The sequence below is a fragment of the Halichoeres trimaculatus genome, unplaced genomic scaffold (genome assembly GCF_033239565.1).
Source record: "Halichoeres trimaculatus isolate MK-OKI-2021-1 unplaced genomic scaffold, fHalTri1.1 fHalTri1_scaffold_10, whole genome shotgun sequence".
Classification (NCBI taxonomy): domain Eukaryota; kingdom Metazoa; phylum Chordata; class Actinopteri; order Labriformes; family Labridae; genus Halichoeres; species Halichoeres trimaculatus.
In genome coordinates, this window is record NW_027437187.1 from 14,266,315 (window position 1) to 14,282,429 (window position 16,115).

At 38.6% G+C, this 16,115-nt stretch overlaps 1 protein-coding gene across 1 annotated transcript; it reads left to right on the forward strand.

Moving 5' to 3' along the window:
- Positions 1-1,696: 1,696 nt before the first annotated feature.
- LOC141796215 (aminopeptidase N-like) lies at positions 1,697-13,934 on the forward strand. Its single transcript, XM_074677200.1, has 21 exons — positions 1,697-2,006; positions 3,852-4,152; positions 4,291-4,433; positions 4,550-4,686; positions 5,053-5,179; positions 6,064-6,218; positions 6,756-6,869; positions 6,974-7,117; positions 7,223-7,288; positions 7,554-7,619; positions 8,420-8,592; positions 8,731-8,807; positions 9,263-9,396; positions 9,483-9,538; positions 10,266-10,413; positions 10,538-10,626; positions 11,063-11,170; positions 12,393-12,560; positions 12,645-12,785; positions 13,488-13,569; positions 13,767-13,934. The coding sequence occupies exons 1-21, from the start codon at positions 1,697-1,699 to the stop codon at positions 13,932-13,934; spliced, it is 2,907 nt and encodes a 968-aa protein (XP_074533301.1).
- The last annotated feature ends 2,181 nt before the right edge of the window (positions 13,935-16,115 follow it).

Here is a 16,115-nt window from a genome sequence, read left to right on the forward strand (position 1 = left end):
GTGCCCAGGGGAATGGTATGATGCATCTTTGACTGACAGGTTCAGCGTGTCTAGGTCAGAGAAACAGGCAGATTAATTGCTGAGTAAGATCAAGGGATCAGGGTTACCAGGTTACCAAAATTCAAGGCCTGGCTCTTTCAACATGGTCTGCTACCAAGACTTATTTGGCTACTGACAATCGTTGAAGTTCCTAGATGGCAGTGGAAGGAGTCAAAAGGTGAGTGAACAGACAGAATCCCACCAAGCTTCATGTCAGTAGGGTTATAAATCAGGTCTGATCAGTTACAACTATGATGGTAGACCTTAAGAGGAGACTACTCTTCCACCAGGTTGTGCAAACACCGCTGAGGCTGGACATGCTCTTGTGGTCTGAGGAGGCAAGTAAGAGTATCCTGATCGAACTGGTGGTCCAGTGGCAAGATGGACGTGAGGAGGCCTGCAAGAGGAAAGCCATCAAATATCAGGACCTTGTTGAGCAGTGCAGGGTCAAAGGGTGGCAGACTTGGCCCTTCCCAGAGACCAGGTGTAGGAGTTTTCTGGCACAGTTTGAGTGGAAGATGCTCACAACCCTGGGATAGTAGGAATCAAGTGGAAGGCAGATGTCCATAGGTTAGGGGAGGCAGTGGCAGGGTTGCCTTACTGGCTTTCAAAAAGGGGGGAGGGGTTGAGCTGGGGGCCAGGAGGAAATGGGCAGTGACAGGGCACCACTGCCTACCAAATGGAGGGTGTTGTGCTGTGCTTTAGGGTAGAAAATCACCCGGTAAAAGTTGGACGCCACCTGATGGCATCTTCTCCTGGCTGACAGCTACAGTCATGTGACTAAGACAGCATCAATGTAGATTTATGGAATAATGAATTATGAAACTCTGCCACTACATACGTAATAAGACTGAAACTTGAAGGTATGCCAAAGCAGGCTCAACTGAAACAACAAAGTGGATAATGCTGACTCATTTCATGTCGTGGCAAATAGACTTTGATTAGAAATCTTATCACATTCTGCTCGTGTCTCTTCATTTTTGAAATGTTGTTTGAGGTGGCAATTGGTTGCCATGTGCACTGTAGGGTTCAAGTAACCACTTTTTTTTTTCTTTTTTTTAATCTTTTGTGCAAATTATTGATTACTGTTTTCCTCCTGTACATGGTTTGAGCTACATTCTTGCTCATTTCTTCACTGTGAAGATCTTTGTTACCGAATTCACAAAAACTGCTTTGTAATAGTTCCTTTACTTAGTGTTACTGACAAACAGCAAAAAAGTTAAGCCCAGCTTTGAGCAGTTTAAGTTTGTACTTGAAATATAAAAAAATCTATCAAGTTAATTTAAAATCTTAGTAAAAACATCTCATTAGATTTTCTTAGCCTGACTCACAGATTGTTTTACTCACTCAAAAAATAAATAATAGGTTTTAATCTTTCCTTAAAAAATCTCTGACTGTGATCTTTGTCTTGATTTGTCAGGTAAATGTCAGGTTAAGTAGGACTTAACTTTCTAAAGGGGAGTATTCATCCATTCAAATAATCTATCAGAGTAAGTTTTGTTTTCCACAGGTGAGGATGGTATTTACAATCCCACTGTTAATGTGTCACCTGGTGTATGAATGGGAGGAGTGATGCTGCTCATGGCTACATATAGACGGTCACCTTCTACCCTCATGTGCACTGTCTTACAGTGGAGCTCCAACACAGGCTCTCAACATGGGGAAAGGATTTTTCTTAAGTAAAACTACAGGGGTGGTGTTAGCCATCCTAGGTGTAGGAGCTGTGGCAACTATCATTGCCCTGTCCGTAGTTTACTCTCAGGAAAAGGCTAAAAATAATGATCTACCACCTACTGATGGAGAGACAACGACCAAACCAACCAAACCTCCCATAATAACAACACCTGCCCCTTCAAAGGAACCCTGGGACCAGTACCGGCTGCCCAAGAGCCTGAAGCCTGTACAGTATCACGTCACCCTGTGGCCAGAACTCACTGAAAATACTGAAGGACTTTACATCTTTACTGGTAAGATTTCAAATATTGTTTTCTCTGGATGGATGTTTTTTTTCTCACTAAGATGTGATTCAAAAGAGCAGGCTTCTTTTTGGGAATAGAGGAGATGGAGATAAGACTGATAGGATACAGTAGCCTTACAAGGCAAGATGATGGATAAAGAAATGATCCCAAAATCTGATACAATAAGCAACCGTCCATCAGGGATTTTAGATTAGGATATAATCTCATGCCTAAAATGTAAATGGCTTTTATAATTAAAAAGAAAGCTCAAACCTGAATGACAATGTCTGATGATGGATGAAGCAAATTACTCAAAGTCAAAACAAATTTTACGACCATAAAAAGTGGGTAGTTCCTTTAAATAGTAAAGTAATTTTGCAGTTCATTATTTATTGTTCAACAGCACAAAAATTGGATTGACTTTATAGCCTACCTAGGATAACTCGACAGATTTGTGATTGTAGAGACTCTTTTGAATCGCATGCTAAAAGTCTCTAAGTAGCTTTCATAAATAGCACTATAATCCATAGGGTACAGTTCTTGGTCCAACACCATTTTCCCTTTACACACTCCCTCTCAGCATATAATCAACAAACACAATGTTAACTTCTATTTTCATGCCGATGACACTCAATTCTACCTCTCCATCAGAGCTGGTGACAAGAGAATCTTCACAAGCATCTTGCAGAAACAAAACTAAAGTAAAGATTTAGAAATACTTATTCATTCTTTTATTTTGTCTCTGCACCACTGGACATGTCTGAGCTCCAGAGACAGTCCTTCAAATGTGGTGTCATTTTGTCAAATTATAGTCCTTACATTCAGTCGCTCAAAGAAATACTGAGCCAACAGACAGGATATCAACTTTCACATTGCGATACCTTAAACCCCAACAAGATATTTTATTATGAAATCTTCTGATTTGCATGCATGATTACCTAGTGGAGTCAGTTAAAAGCTCATGCATGTCTTATCTCACATTGCTTGCAATAATTTTCTTGTCACGGTTATCTCACAATCTAAGGCAATTATTTCAAACATCTGGATTGTGGGTCGAAAATAGATTTTAGAAGTAGGGTTACGTGGAACCAAAAATGTGGGTTTGTTATTTATTAAAACTACTTGAAATTTAGCTCATGTTACGAAAAAAAAAAACAAAAAAAAACAGGCAGATGATGAAAATTCATCAGGTACCAGAAACGTAGACAGCCGGGTTGAGTCAGAGCTCTTGTAAAGCAACCTTCATCGCTCAGCTTCAGATCTCTGCAGCAGAGACAGATGGGTGAGGTCAGTCAGATTGCATCAATATATTTGTACCCTATACTCAAGCCACAGCCTTTTTATATCCAGATGATGTTCCTTTAATATTTACCAAGAATGGTTTATGTGTGTACAGGAGCTTTATTATTTTTTTTATTATTTTTTTTTTTTCACACAGTCAAATAAGGGTGTTTTGCAGACATACAGCTTTTTCAGTTGCCTTGTGGTGTAGAATACAAGGCTTCTAGTTTCTCCCAGAGGCATTTACCAACGCTGCCTTTTAGCATGTTGATTTTGGTATGAACTCAGATTAACTCAGGTGACCAAATAAGAAGACCACTTATGTCAACTGTGAGTCAGGTGTCAGGTGAAAGGAGGTCAATCACATCTTCAAGATTAATTATCTTCTCTCACAACAGAAAGAATACATGCAGTTTTGAATCAGAACTTCCAACACTACCAAACACAAGGATGTTCATAAATGTTGAAAACTTGGGCCTTTTCTGTTGCCATCATTTTTGTCAGTGTCTGTTTTATTTATTCATTTATTTATTTTGCACAGCTCTCATTATAATTCCTGTCATGCCATTTCAGGTGATACCACTGTGGAGTTTGAGTGTGTGGAGGAGACCAACCTGATTCTTATACACTCCAATAAGCTAAACTACACCAAGCAGAATGGCCACTTTGCAACACTCACATCAGCCAGTGGAGGCAAAGTCCCCTCCATCAAGGAGACCTTGCTCAAAACTCAGACGCAGTACCTCGTTGTGCATCTGGATGGTAATCTGATTAAGGGCCAAAAGTACAAACTCAACACCAAGTTTACTGGAGAACTAGCCGATGACCTGGGAGGCTTCTACAGGAGCGAGTACATGGAGGGAAATAAGAAAAAGTAAGTGTATTAGGAATCAGATTACACTGGATAATGTTCTGACCATTTCGTTTCTTAAAAAAAAAAAGGCTTCTTCAAGTCTGTCTGCTAATCTCAGCTCACATGTTGATATGACTCAACTTGTCTTTTCCTTATCAGGGTTGTTGCTACAACTCAGATGCAGCCAACAGATGCCAGGAAGGCTTTCCCCTGTTTTGATGAACCTGCCATGAAAGCTATTTTCCACATTACTCTGAAACATGATGTTGGAACTGTAGCTCTGTCAAATGGAAAACAAAAAAGTGAGTTTCATGTCCTCACATTTTTTGTATAAAACAGAAGAAGTGCATTAGAAAAACGTGTTTATGAAATACAGCCCTATTCTAAAATAAGTGTTTGGGTTTTTTTTTTTCTACAGCAACAAGGCAAGTCAAAATCGGGGACCGGACTGTGCAGGAGACAGTCTTTGAACCAACTGAGAGGATGTCCACCTACTTGCTGGCGTTCATCGTCAGTGACTTTACAAGCATCAGTCAAACCATCGACAACGTTTTGGTGAGCAGTTCAATCATCTCACTGAGCCTACAGATCAAGCAAACACTGTAATATTTATTGGAGTTTTATTGTAAAAACTCAAAGCAATAAAACCTTTGGCACACATGTACTCATCTTTACAGATTTAGAAATTTAGAAAAGACTTCCTGAGTTACCTCACATCATTGAGCAGTTTCTCTCTGCTGAATGTTCATGACTCATACACTCTGTATATTCATACCTAACTAACAATTCAGTCAGTCGGAGCTCTAAAATTCACTTTAAAACATATAAAACATATATTCTTCATTTTGATAACTGAGCTTATAGATTCATACATGAGAAGACAGTGATTTATTTTATTAAATGTGTTGTTTGATGTTTTAGATTCGCATCTTTGCCAGAAAGCCTGCCATTGATGCAGGACAAGGAGACTACGCCCTTAACAAAACTGGACCCATCCTGAAGTTCTTTGAGGATTACTACAACTCCACCTACCCTCTGCCTAAGTCTGGTACGTCTGGTTCCTGCTGTGTAAAGTGTGTCAAAGGTTTTTGTTACTATTCAAGTCCACAGTGACAAATGAGAATACCTTTCCTAACACAGGTCTGTTTGTTGGTTGAATACTTTTTTATCCGCACAAAATGTACAACAAGTTGTACATTCATGTGCTCCTGTAGTCATGTCATGTGGCTCTTTATGAGCAAGCTCAACTTCTCACCAAAACACCGCCTGCTGTGTCAGCAAAATCCAACAGCATAAAAGTGTTCATCTTTGATCCTGTCTGAAGCTTTTATTGATGTAAGACTTATCTGACAGACACATGATTGTTTGTCTTTTATTAGTCATTTTTTATGGCAGGGCTGACAGGTGAGAACTAGCTGTAAGTAGATCCTGTTCAATATCAGTTTTTAAGAGATAAGACTTGATAACCAAGTTAATACATTTTTCTTATAGCCTTCTTTAAATCATTTTTGTCATCAGAGCCCAGGTTACAGCCATATAAAAATGGATGCCATGATTTTTTTCTGTAAGAAACTTCAAAGATTTAGAGCTGCTGAAACACTGCAGTGTTGCTTATAAAACCCACCTTTGTAGTGTTAAGTCTAGACTATAAAATGGCAATATAAGTTAAACAATTTGTTCTCAAACATAGTTTCTTTTATTCTCAGTTATTGCTTGTTTTGCTCATTTGGCCACATAAATCAATATGTACGGTTCAGCCAGGAAAAATCAGAACTCCTTAAGGAAGAGTGTGGGGTTCCCCAGGGTTCAGTGCTGGGGCTGTTGTTGTTTATCAAGTTCCTGATACGCTGCACAATTTTATTTTCACTCATGACAAGTACAAAAGAAACTCTACACAAAAACTTAATTGCAAATAATTTTTCTCTTTTACAGATCAGATCGCTCTACCAGACTTCAATGCTGGAGCCATGGAGAACTGGGGTCTGATCACATACAGAGAGTCAAGACTGCTCTATGATGAGGAATACTCATCCAACTCCAACAAGCAGAGCATTGCTACCATTATCGCTCATGAACTGGCTCACATGGTTAGTTTTTAAACTGTGCAAACAGCATCATTTCACACTGTCTGAGAAAATATTTCTAAATGAACAAGGCCCAAAACAATCCTGTTTGAGCTGGGAGAAAAAAATCCAAAAGCTAATTTGAAGTTCCAAGTAGAAGCGATCCTGTGGACCTAATCTCAGGTTGAGGCTCAGGTCAAGTATCAGCTCCTTAAAAGGCAGGTCCAGGTCAAGCCACAGGCCTGCTTTTCTTGGGAACCCACTGAAATCAATACAAGTCTTGTCTAAACTTTTAATCTGTGCCAGACGTTTCATACCAAAAAACTAGTCTAGTTATTTGGGAATTTAGAAGAAAAAAAAACGAAACATCAGACCAGAATAGTTTTGGCAAGAAAGGTTCCCATTGAAAAGTTTCCATTCCATTGATGTTTTTTTATTTTTACTGTTTTGTATTTTTGTTTATTTTAAATATTTGACAAAAAGATTAATACACATAATTTTAATTTTAATTGTATCAAGTGTTATTACGCATTGAATTCCCACACATCTCTGTGCTTTTAGTGGTTTGGTAATCTCGTGACCCTGAGGTGGTGGAACGACCTGTGGCTGAATGAAGGCTTTGCGTCCTACGTGGAGTACCTTGGAGCTGATCATGCTGAGCCTGACTGGAATGTGGTAAGGGTTTCTCTGCCAGCTCACTGCCTCAATTACTAGTTCAACTAAAGCTGCCCAGTCTCTAGAAGAGCTGCAACCATGCCACCTTGTTTTGTATCTCACAGAAAGACCTCATCGTACTCAATGACGTCCACAGAGTGTTTGCCATTGATGCCCTGGCATCTTCTCATCCTCTGTCCTCCAAAGAGGAAGACATCCAGAAACCAGAGCAGATTAGTGAGCTGTTTGATGCCATCTCATACAGCAAGGTATCCATATATGCTCTGGGGTTAATAACATCAGAACACCTTTCCCATCTCTGATCCTGAAATCACTGCATTGTTGGTTTATATCCATCTTTTTCATTCACTTAGGGAGCATCTGTCCTGAGGATGCTGTCTGATTTCTTAAGTGAAGAAGTCTTCAAACAGGGACTCCAGGTAAGATCCCCATGAAGAAGAGAGGGTGGTTTATTTACATTCCAACCCTGTAGGTGGCAGTAATGCTCCTTAACCCTGGCACAGTGACAAGATGCAATCACTGAAGTCAAATATTTCAGCCACTTTCTGTAAAATACCTGTTGATTATTTTTAAAATTATACATTGAAGAAATATAATTATAAGCCACTTATCACAACAGGACAATACCAGACACATGATTTTAACACACTCAATAAATAATCCATGCTTGTTTGTTTGTTTTAGACGTACCTGGATGCATTTCAATTTGAAAACGCAGTCTACACAGATCTATGGGACCACCTGGAGATGGTATGGTTATTTCTATGGATCTCTAAGGGTAGTTTCTGCAGGGTTTCCCCTAAAAAATAAAATCTCCACTTTTACAGGAATATCACTGCTCAATCATCCCTTCTGGGCCTCCATGCATGTGTGTTAGTGTCTCTGTCTGCCTTAAACCCTCTCTTCTGCCTGTATGTTGATGTTTTGGTGGTATCAGAACATTTTTGGGCAGAGAGTAAACGTGATTACATCAGCCAATCACAGTGCACCCTGCATACAAGTTACTGCGTGCTGATTTGTGAGATACTATTCTGAACAGCTACATAGCATACGTGGCACGATATAAAAAAAAAAAAACACAATCAAAGAGAAATGAAACACCAAACCGATAAAGCTTTTTACTAAAAGAGGGTGAAAGTTGGCTTGACTTTCACTCGCTTTCAGCACTAGGACTAAGGGACTAGGAGAGCAACTCGGGACGAAGAGCGACACCAGTTGGCTTTCTGCCAACCAGATATGTGTCAAACACCAGTGAATAGTTTGTGTTAACATGCCAAGTCAGGTTCACTGACTCAGGTCTCTCCCAAGAAACGCAACGCTGTAGGTTCTTCGGCAAGCAAATTAGTTCACGAGTCACAGTCAGCGGCTGTGGGTGTGCGCTGCTGCTAGCACTAGGCCAATGAGGGCGAGCCCAGTTTGACAAGTAACAAAAGTTTCTGCAGACACTACCTTTAAGATGTGATTATTTAGTCAATCTTTAAATCACCAGGATTTCAACAACCCTCACCAACTACTACAAAATCTTTTCTACTATTTCTGTCCGTTCACAGGCTAGAAAAAATAACAGTGTTACCCTTCCTTCAACTGTCCATAACATCATGAACACCTGGGTGCTGCAAATGGGCTTTCCTGTGGTAACCATCGATACCACAACTGGAGTAGTATCACAGAAGCACTTCCTCCTGGATCCAGATTCAAATGTCACTGCAGAATCCCCCTTCAAGTATGTGCACTTTCTTTCTTTCTTTCTTTCTTTCTTTCTTTCTTTCTTTCTTTCTTTCTGTCTTTCTTTCTTTCTTTCTTTCTTTCTTTCTTGCATTTTCAATTTTCCTTACTGTCATTAAACCTTTGTGTCCTGTAGCTATCAATGGACCGTTCCCATGAGGTGGCAGAAGACTGGAGTAGATCAGGCACTTACATGGCTCGATGCTAAGTCAAGTAAGTACAAGTGTACAGAACAACAACTGTGTAACATAATGCTGAGAAATCTACTTTTGAGTGACTGCTTTCCTCAGACGAAACAAAGTCTGTCCTGTTAGCGTTCATAAGGCTTCTCTGCTTCCCCTAAATGAGTTTACTCTGGTCTAGATTTCAGCATATAGATTAAGTTCAATGTCATTACTCACTCTTGGTTTATAGTGAAAGAAAATGTAAAATTAATCTTTAATTTACAATTCAAAATTAGATTCATAAATGTTTCTATTTGACCTTATTGCAGACTGTAAAACATATACCAGTTTGAACAACAAAAAACTTCTCATTTGAAAATGTCCAAATACTGAAGGGGTCTGATTTTGTGACCACAGAAGAAGTCAGCTAAAAAAGAAAAAATGAGCCGTGTTAAATATTCTTTATGTGACACGAATATTGAATCCTTCTCTTTTTTCCTGCAGAAACATTTAATGAAATGAAGACAACAGGAGATGATTGGGTGCTTGTCAATCAAAACATTGTGGGTTACTACAGAGTCAACTATGACACAAACAACTGGGAAAAACTCCTCAAGGCTCAGAGCACCAACCATCAGGTATGACAGCTCTGTTGTGTCATGCACTCATCTTAATGATCTGGAAAAGATTTCAGTCATAGTAACAATTATTCTGTTCTTTGAAGGTTATTCCAGTCATCAACAGAGCCCAGCTGATCGATGATGCCTTCAACATGGCCAGGTAAGGTTAGACACCTGGGCAGATCCATGTTGGGGATCATGAAAAACAGAAAGATTAAAAAAAGACAAGAAAAAAACATTTGGTGACTTTATGCTTTGGCTGTGTTGGTACACCTTTCATTCTGGACTCACTTGTTCCAAAGTGTGATCTGTAGCAGGACATTAAGATGTCACCACCTTTTCTTTTGGTGTTCTTTATCAGCAAACCCATTAATACTGTATATTGTCCAAGTTTTTAAATACAACACTGTATTGGTTCTCTGATCCAGGAAGACTTTTAAAAGTGACCCAATCTGGATAACCAGTGTTTATAGGGACTTACTCACTCACTCTAGACTTCTGGCTTAAAGGTGAAATACACAACACTGACTCACTTAAAGTGGTCTTTGTAAGGAAAAGGGGAAGTAGCTTAGTAAAATTATACAAAATGCACCCTATACTTTCAGCTCCTCTTCAACAGTCAGACCTTACTTGGCTAATTCAAATGATTAAGACTACATCAACAAAATAACAACACAAGATAACTACAAATGGGAGATGTTATTGTTCCATTCCCTCACATAATGTAAGCACCTCTAGTATTACACAAACATTGTTTTTTGACTTAACACATAACAACAAAGTCTCAATTGTACAGTACTATCTATCTACTCTAACAATAATATATGATAGCTGTTGTGCAGAAATTTAAAATATCAGCTAACTTTCACAATCTTGTACCCCCACAGGGCAAAGATCATTCCTACAGTGCTGGCCCTCAGAACAACCAAATATCTTATCAACGAGAGGGACTACATGCCATGGGATTCTGCCATAGACAACCTTGACTTCTTCTACCTCATGTTTGACCGCAGCGAGGTCTATGGTGTCATGCAGGTGTGTTTTCTCTCAGATTCTGTCCACTTAACACAATCAAATTCAACAGAGCAAAAACAATCATCATTTCAGACTCAACCTTCATTGCATTTTCACATCTGTCTTTGTTTAACTTTTATTTTAGAAATACCTGAAACAACAAGTCACCCCTCTGTTTGACTACTACGCAAAGATGACGAGTTGGAAAGAGGTACCTGCGGGACACATGGACCAGTGAGTATTTCAATAATGAAAAAAAAGTGACCTAAACTACTTTAGGAGGAACAGATCTATAAACCTGTTTTCCTGGATTAGTGTGACATTAGGGTACAAAATAAAAGAAAATGGCTTTATAAAGCATTATTTAAAATTATAAGTCTATAGTAGCTGCAATGGCTCAGCTATTAATCTGCTCTTATTCATCAAACTTTCTAGTTTCTAGGTGTTTGTATTTTCCCTTGTCTGTTGTCGCTATTTTAGTATAATAAATGATTATTCAACAAACTTTTCTTAAAAAGATGTCAGAGCAGATTTATAGCCATTTTGTGCCACAGAAAATTCAGTAATCTTGAAAATACAACAGGGAGTTTGCCTTAAATGATGCAAACCAAATAGTCATCTGTGCTCCTGTTTTGTAAATGTCCCTGTTCTTCTTTTTTCTCTTAACCAGGTATAACCAGGTGAATGCCATCAGTTTGGCTTGCAGGTCAGGTCTTGAGGAATGTCAGACCCTAACCCAGGATCTGTTCAGGCAGTGGATGGACACAAACAATAACACGTGAGTAACATTAGCTGTCTGTCTGGTTGTACAGTAGCTTACAAGATAGTTAGGCGCTCGAGTAAGCGGTTGATGACTAAAGATGGGAATCGAAAACCGGTTTCTGTTGAGAATCGATAAGAAATATTTCAATCCATTGATATCGTTCGCCTTTGTGCTTAACGATTCCCTTATCAATTCTTTACATTGGCGGAGCCGCCGGGCCTTACGTCAACTAGTCTGCTGCAGCTATCTTAGCTTAGCAGTTAAATAACGTTTCCCAAGAAAACTCTGATTCAGGATTTTCAGCTTGAAGTTTTACTGAAGAACTGACTTCATAAAGAAATGTACATTACTCTCTCTCAAGAGATTCATATTCAGTACATTCAAAATGGTATAAATCACCGTATTTACCAAAATAACAAAATAGCGCAAGCTTTATGCTAACGTATATGGGAAACTGCATTGATATGCTAGCAGTTAGCATACATCAGTATAACTTCAGCTTCAGAATGGAATTTCAACTTTAATCACTGAAACATATCACATCAACTCTTTGTAAAAAATACTGAGAATTTCAAATATCAAAAGCTAACAGGCAATTGAAAGGCTCATGGCTGACTTCATAACTACAGAAAGCTTCCAAACAACTTAAACTATTGCTATACCCACTTTGAGACACTAGATGGCCTACTTGAATTATTAATATATTACAACACAGTACATCATTGTGTGCAATTTTTTACCTGTTTCTGTATAATTATGCATAGAAATATCCAGACTTCACATACAGTATAAACTCAATTAAATGTTGTTGACACAGAAAACCTGTAAAGCTACTTTTTGTACCACAAAAATTCACAACACGAATTGATAAGCAGAATCGATAAGAACATCGGTATTATCAAAATCTTATCAATTCCCATCCCTATTGATGATTACTGCTCTGGCCTTCTGACCAATCAAGAGCTTTTACTCTACGTGTCACAATAACCTTTTACATGGCTGTAGAAGGCGTCACTTTGTAATGTGCTCATCAGTATTAATCATTCACAGTCACAACCATTAACATACTGCTGGCAGTATTACTCAGGAACAATATGACTGACTCCACAGGTGATCCTTAGCAATCTGCAAACCATGAGCATAGCAGCAGACAGTTTAACAGCATGATATTAAAAAACTGACTGCTATGTGATATCATCTTGATACACTGACCTCTAATGTTGTCATGATTTCTTAGGATCCACCCCAACATGCGGTCCACTGTGTACTGTAACGCCATTGCAGCAGGTGGCGTTGATGAGTGGGAGTTTGCTTGGTCCCAGTTCCTGAACGCCAGCATTGCTACTGAAGCTGAAAAACTGCGCTATGCCCTGTCTTGCACAAAGCTGCCCTGGCTCCTCAACAGGTCTGTCACAAACACAAACCAGTGATAACTCCTGACAGGCTCTAACTCGAACTCCCTCCTGATGTTCTGCCTGTAACCTTCCAGGTATCTTGAGTACACTCTGGATCCAACCAAGATCCGAAAGCAGGATGCCACATCTACCATTGTCTACATCGCTGGCAATGTTGCTGGTCAGTCTTTGGCCTGGGACTTTGTCAGAGCTCGCTGGAATTACATTTTCACACAGTGAGTATATGACCACAGGTTCAGATACCAACATCACTGCCTCTGTACAAAACATTAGACACAAGACTTAGTTCTGTCAAGTGGATGACGTCTGCAACATGACATGATGTACTTTGATTACGTAACACATGACACTCACCTTCAATTTTCACAGGCTGAACTGCGGCACAGGGAGATCGGTGTCATATAATCCCATAACGGCAGATAGGCTGTTTTACAGCTCACTCTGTTATCAGTCACAGCTTTTATTGACTAAGTACTGCAGTATATTTTAAACACAGTATCAGAAGATCTTTGGTCTTCAACCTTGACAGACCAAACAAAGCAGAGAACAAATGCAGCTGGGTGTATCAGCATTTCAGTCAGGAGAGAGGAGTAAATCAAGTGACTGATATCAGACATGATCTGGGATTGTAAAGTTTTATCAGAAAGTGTTTGATGTTTTGACACTGTGGGTGGATTTTATAGCTGGCTGGGTGGATTGGTGTTTGCTCTGGGCAGCAGTGACATTTATCCAAACACAGAGCCATAAAGTTTTGATGGTGGCAGCTGTTGATGTGTTGGAGATTAGTGTAGCTGGGAACAGGACACAATACAAGGCTGACGTGCATCCCCTTCATATATACTTAGTGACACAGAATGGTAAGAGGTAGTCACTATTCACCGTGTTTGTAACTAATGGTGCCGTTAATATATTTACAGGTATGGTGGTGGATCCTTCTCCTTCTCCAACCTCATCAATGGAGTCACTGAGCGCTTTTCCACTGAGTTCGAGCTTCAGCAGGTGAGATCATCTTTTTCTTTTTGAACAATTCTTTCAAATTTACTTGTTAATCAAAAACTGCCTTGAAATGTCCTGCATTTCAAGGCAGGGTATAAATGCACCTCTCTGATCATCTCTGTGTTGTAAGTCACTGCCTTTCCACACACCCCGACACCACTCTCATTTTAATCCTGTGTGTTATTTGTTTGTTGTGACAGCTTAAACAGTTCAAGGAAGACAACGCAGACACTGGTTTTGGCTCAGGGACGCTGGCAGTGGATCAGTCCATCGAGAGAACCATCGCCAACATGAAATGGATCGCAGAAAACAAAGAGAATGTTATGAAATGGTTCGAGGATAATATTACTCCTTTAGGAGACAACTGAACAGTTGTAGCTCTGTATTTACTTTGTACTTATTGTAATTTAAAAATAATTTCTGATTTATCTTCTTTTTTTTTGTTTTCATCAACATATTTCTTGTTTGAATATGTCATATGACAGCAGTAGCAAAGGTAGTTAATATACGGTAGTACTTGGACATTTTTTTCCCCTGACATTTATGATCCTACAAAAATCTACTGCTGAAACAATTTTGTATTTGAGAACAAAAATGTGAATTATTTTATAAGTTATTCCCAAACTTTGAATGAATGATTGCTTGGAAAGTTTTGATATTTAAAGGAAGTAAAAGTTTTCATTTCTATTAAATTTTTTAAAACTGTGTATTTCTTTAATCATACAAACTTTAGTTTAATCTCCAAGACACTCTCTCTATCAGGTTTTATAGAGATATACACTAAAGGTAATTTAAACAGGACAGATTTTTCAAGTACTTTGGGGACATTTAATTCAAATTGGAGTTCAAGATTTTCCCTACATGTGTTGTCTTATCATCACATGGTTGTAACATGATGTTATTTTTCTAAATTTTATAAAAACAGTTCATCTTATCAGGTTACTACCGGCATAGAAACTGAAACACAAAATGCTTTATTATGAATTTAAATTGTTAAAGAATACTTTCCTTTATTTATTGTTTAGTTCCTGCAGAATATTTATTTCTGGTAATAGAGCTGTATAATACTAATATCACAGCCTGAACCAGTGGTTTTTATATCTGACTGCACCTTCACATGTTGATTATTAAGAAGTCTAAAAAAATCCCTGCTGGTATATTTCAATGCATTTGAGATGTAGAGCTTTGGTTGAGTACCACAATTAAATAATACTTCACACTTCTTGTACAAATATCACTACCACTACCAAACAGAAGAGCTCACCGCCCTGTGCAGCAAACTGACATTAAGATACTCTGGGCATTGACTATTTTCTATCTTAAAAACAGAATTACCACACCAGTTGAAACTCTTGTATATACTCTTTGTCTGACAGGTTAATTTTTGAACAATACACAAAATCTGTTATTCCTTATCTCAGAAATACGTTTAACTTTCAAAGACACAGTGAAGACCTTACATGCTTTAATCTCATCCCTTCTGGACTAGAAACCACCTGACTGACTGCTGATTGTACAGAGCTCAGCTGTCAGACTTCAAACCACAACCAAAACAAAACCAGATTGTTTTGTTACACCACTTTACACTTGCTTCAAATATTTTTTTTCCCTCAGTCTTATATTTTCACTGTATGTACAAGCAAAGTTCGATCAGCAGAAAAAAACATCTCAGTGCACCTCCACAAAAGAATACATAAAATAAATGGGTATATAAAGGGTTGTTTGCTCAGTACTGTTTCTGTGAAAGTTTCAAACAGTGACTATCAAATTCTTCAGCAATAAGGCTGCTGCTAGCCTGGCTACAATTGATCCATGAAGATGCTTTATACAAAGAACTGTTCACATACAAGATAACCCTGCCATTAGAAAACCCGAGTCTGCTACTGAAGTATCTTAAAAATGACCAAGAGTTTTATCATTAGTTAACTGAAGTCATTTCAAAGACTTCTGGTTTAAATAACAGAGACTGATTAAACTAACTGAAAGGATTATTATGGACTGGACAAGGCAAATCTTGATGATTACAAATCCCCTCTAAGGAAAACACTGTGAAGGACCACAAAAAGTGAATTGTCCCTTTACTTTCTTCAACAAAGTTGTGATTGCAGAATACCCCAAAACAGTCTCTTTAAAAAATAAAATAAAATAATTAATTAAAAAAAGCATGAAAGTGGTCATGAAACATCCTGTTTTGTGAAGATGCAATTTGTGATAAAGCTTCTCTTCATGAATGAATAACTTTCCAGATAAGGGAAGTAAAGTGTGACTGATGTTCACTGTGAGGCAAAGACAATAAAAACTTTTCCACCATGCTCTGTTAACATGCAGTGTTTATAGCCATTAGATAACAACAAAACATTACCCAAGATTAGCCATCCATGTAATTCTTGGCTAGCAACAATTTATGATCACACAAGCCCAATGACAGCTGTACTGCTCTGATATATCATCTGTTTTCCTGCTGGACAGAAAAGTTTGGTGTGAAGCAGGCAGTCCGACACTGGAAATCCCCTTTGCATAAGAGCCGAGTCGTCCTCTCACAGTTACAT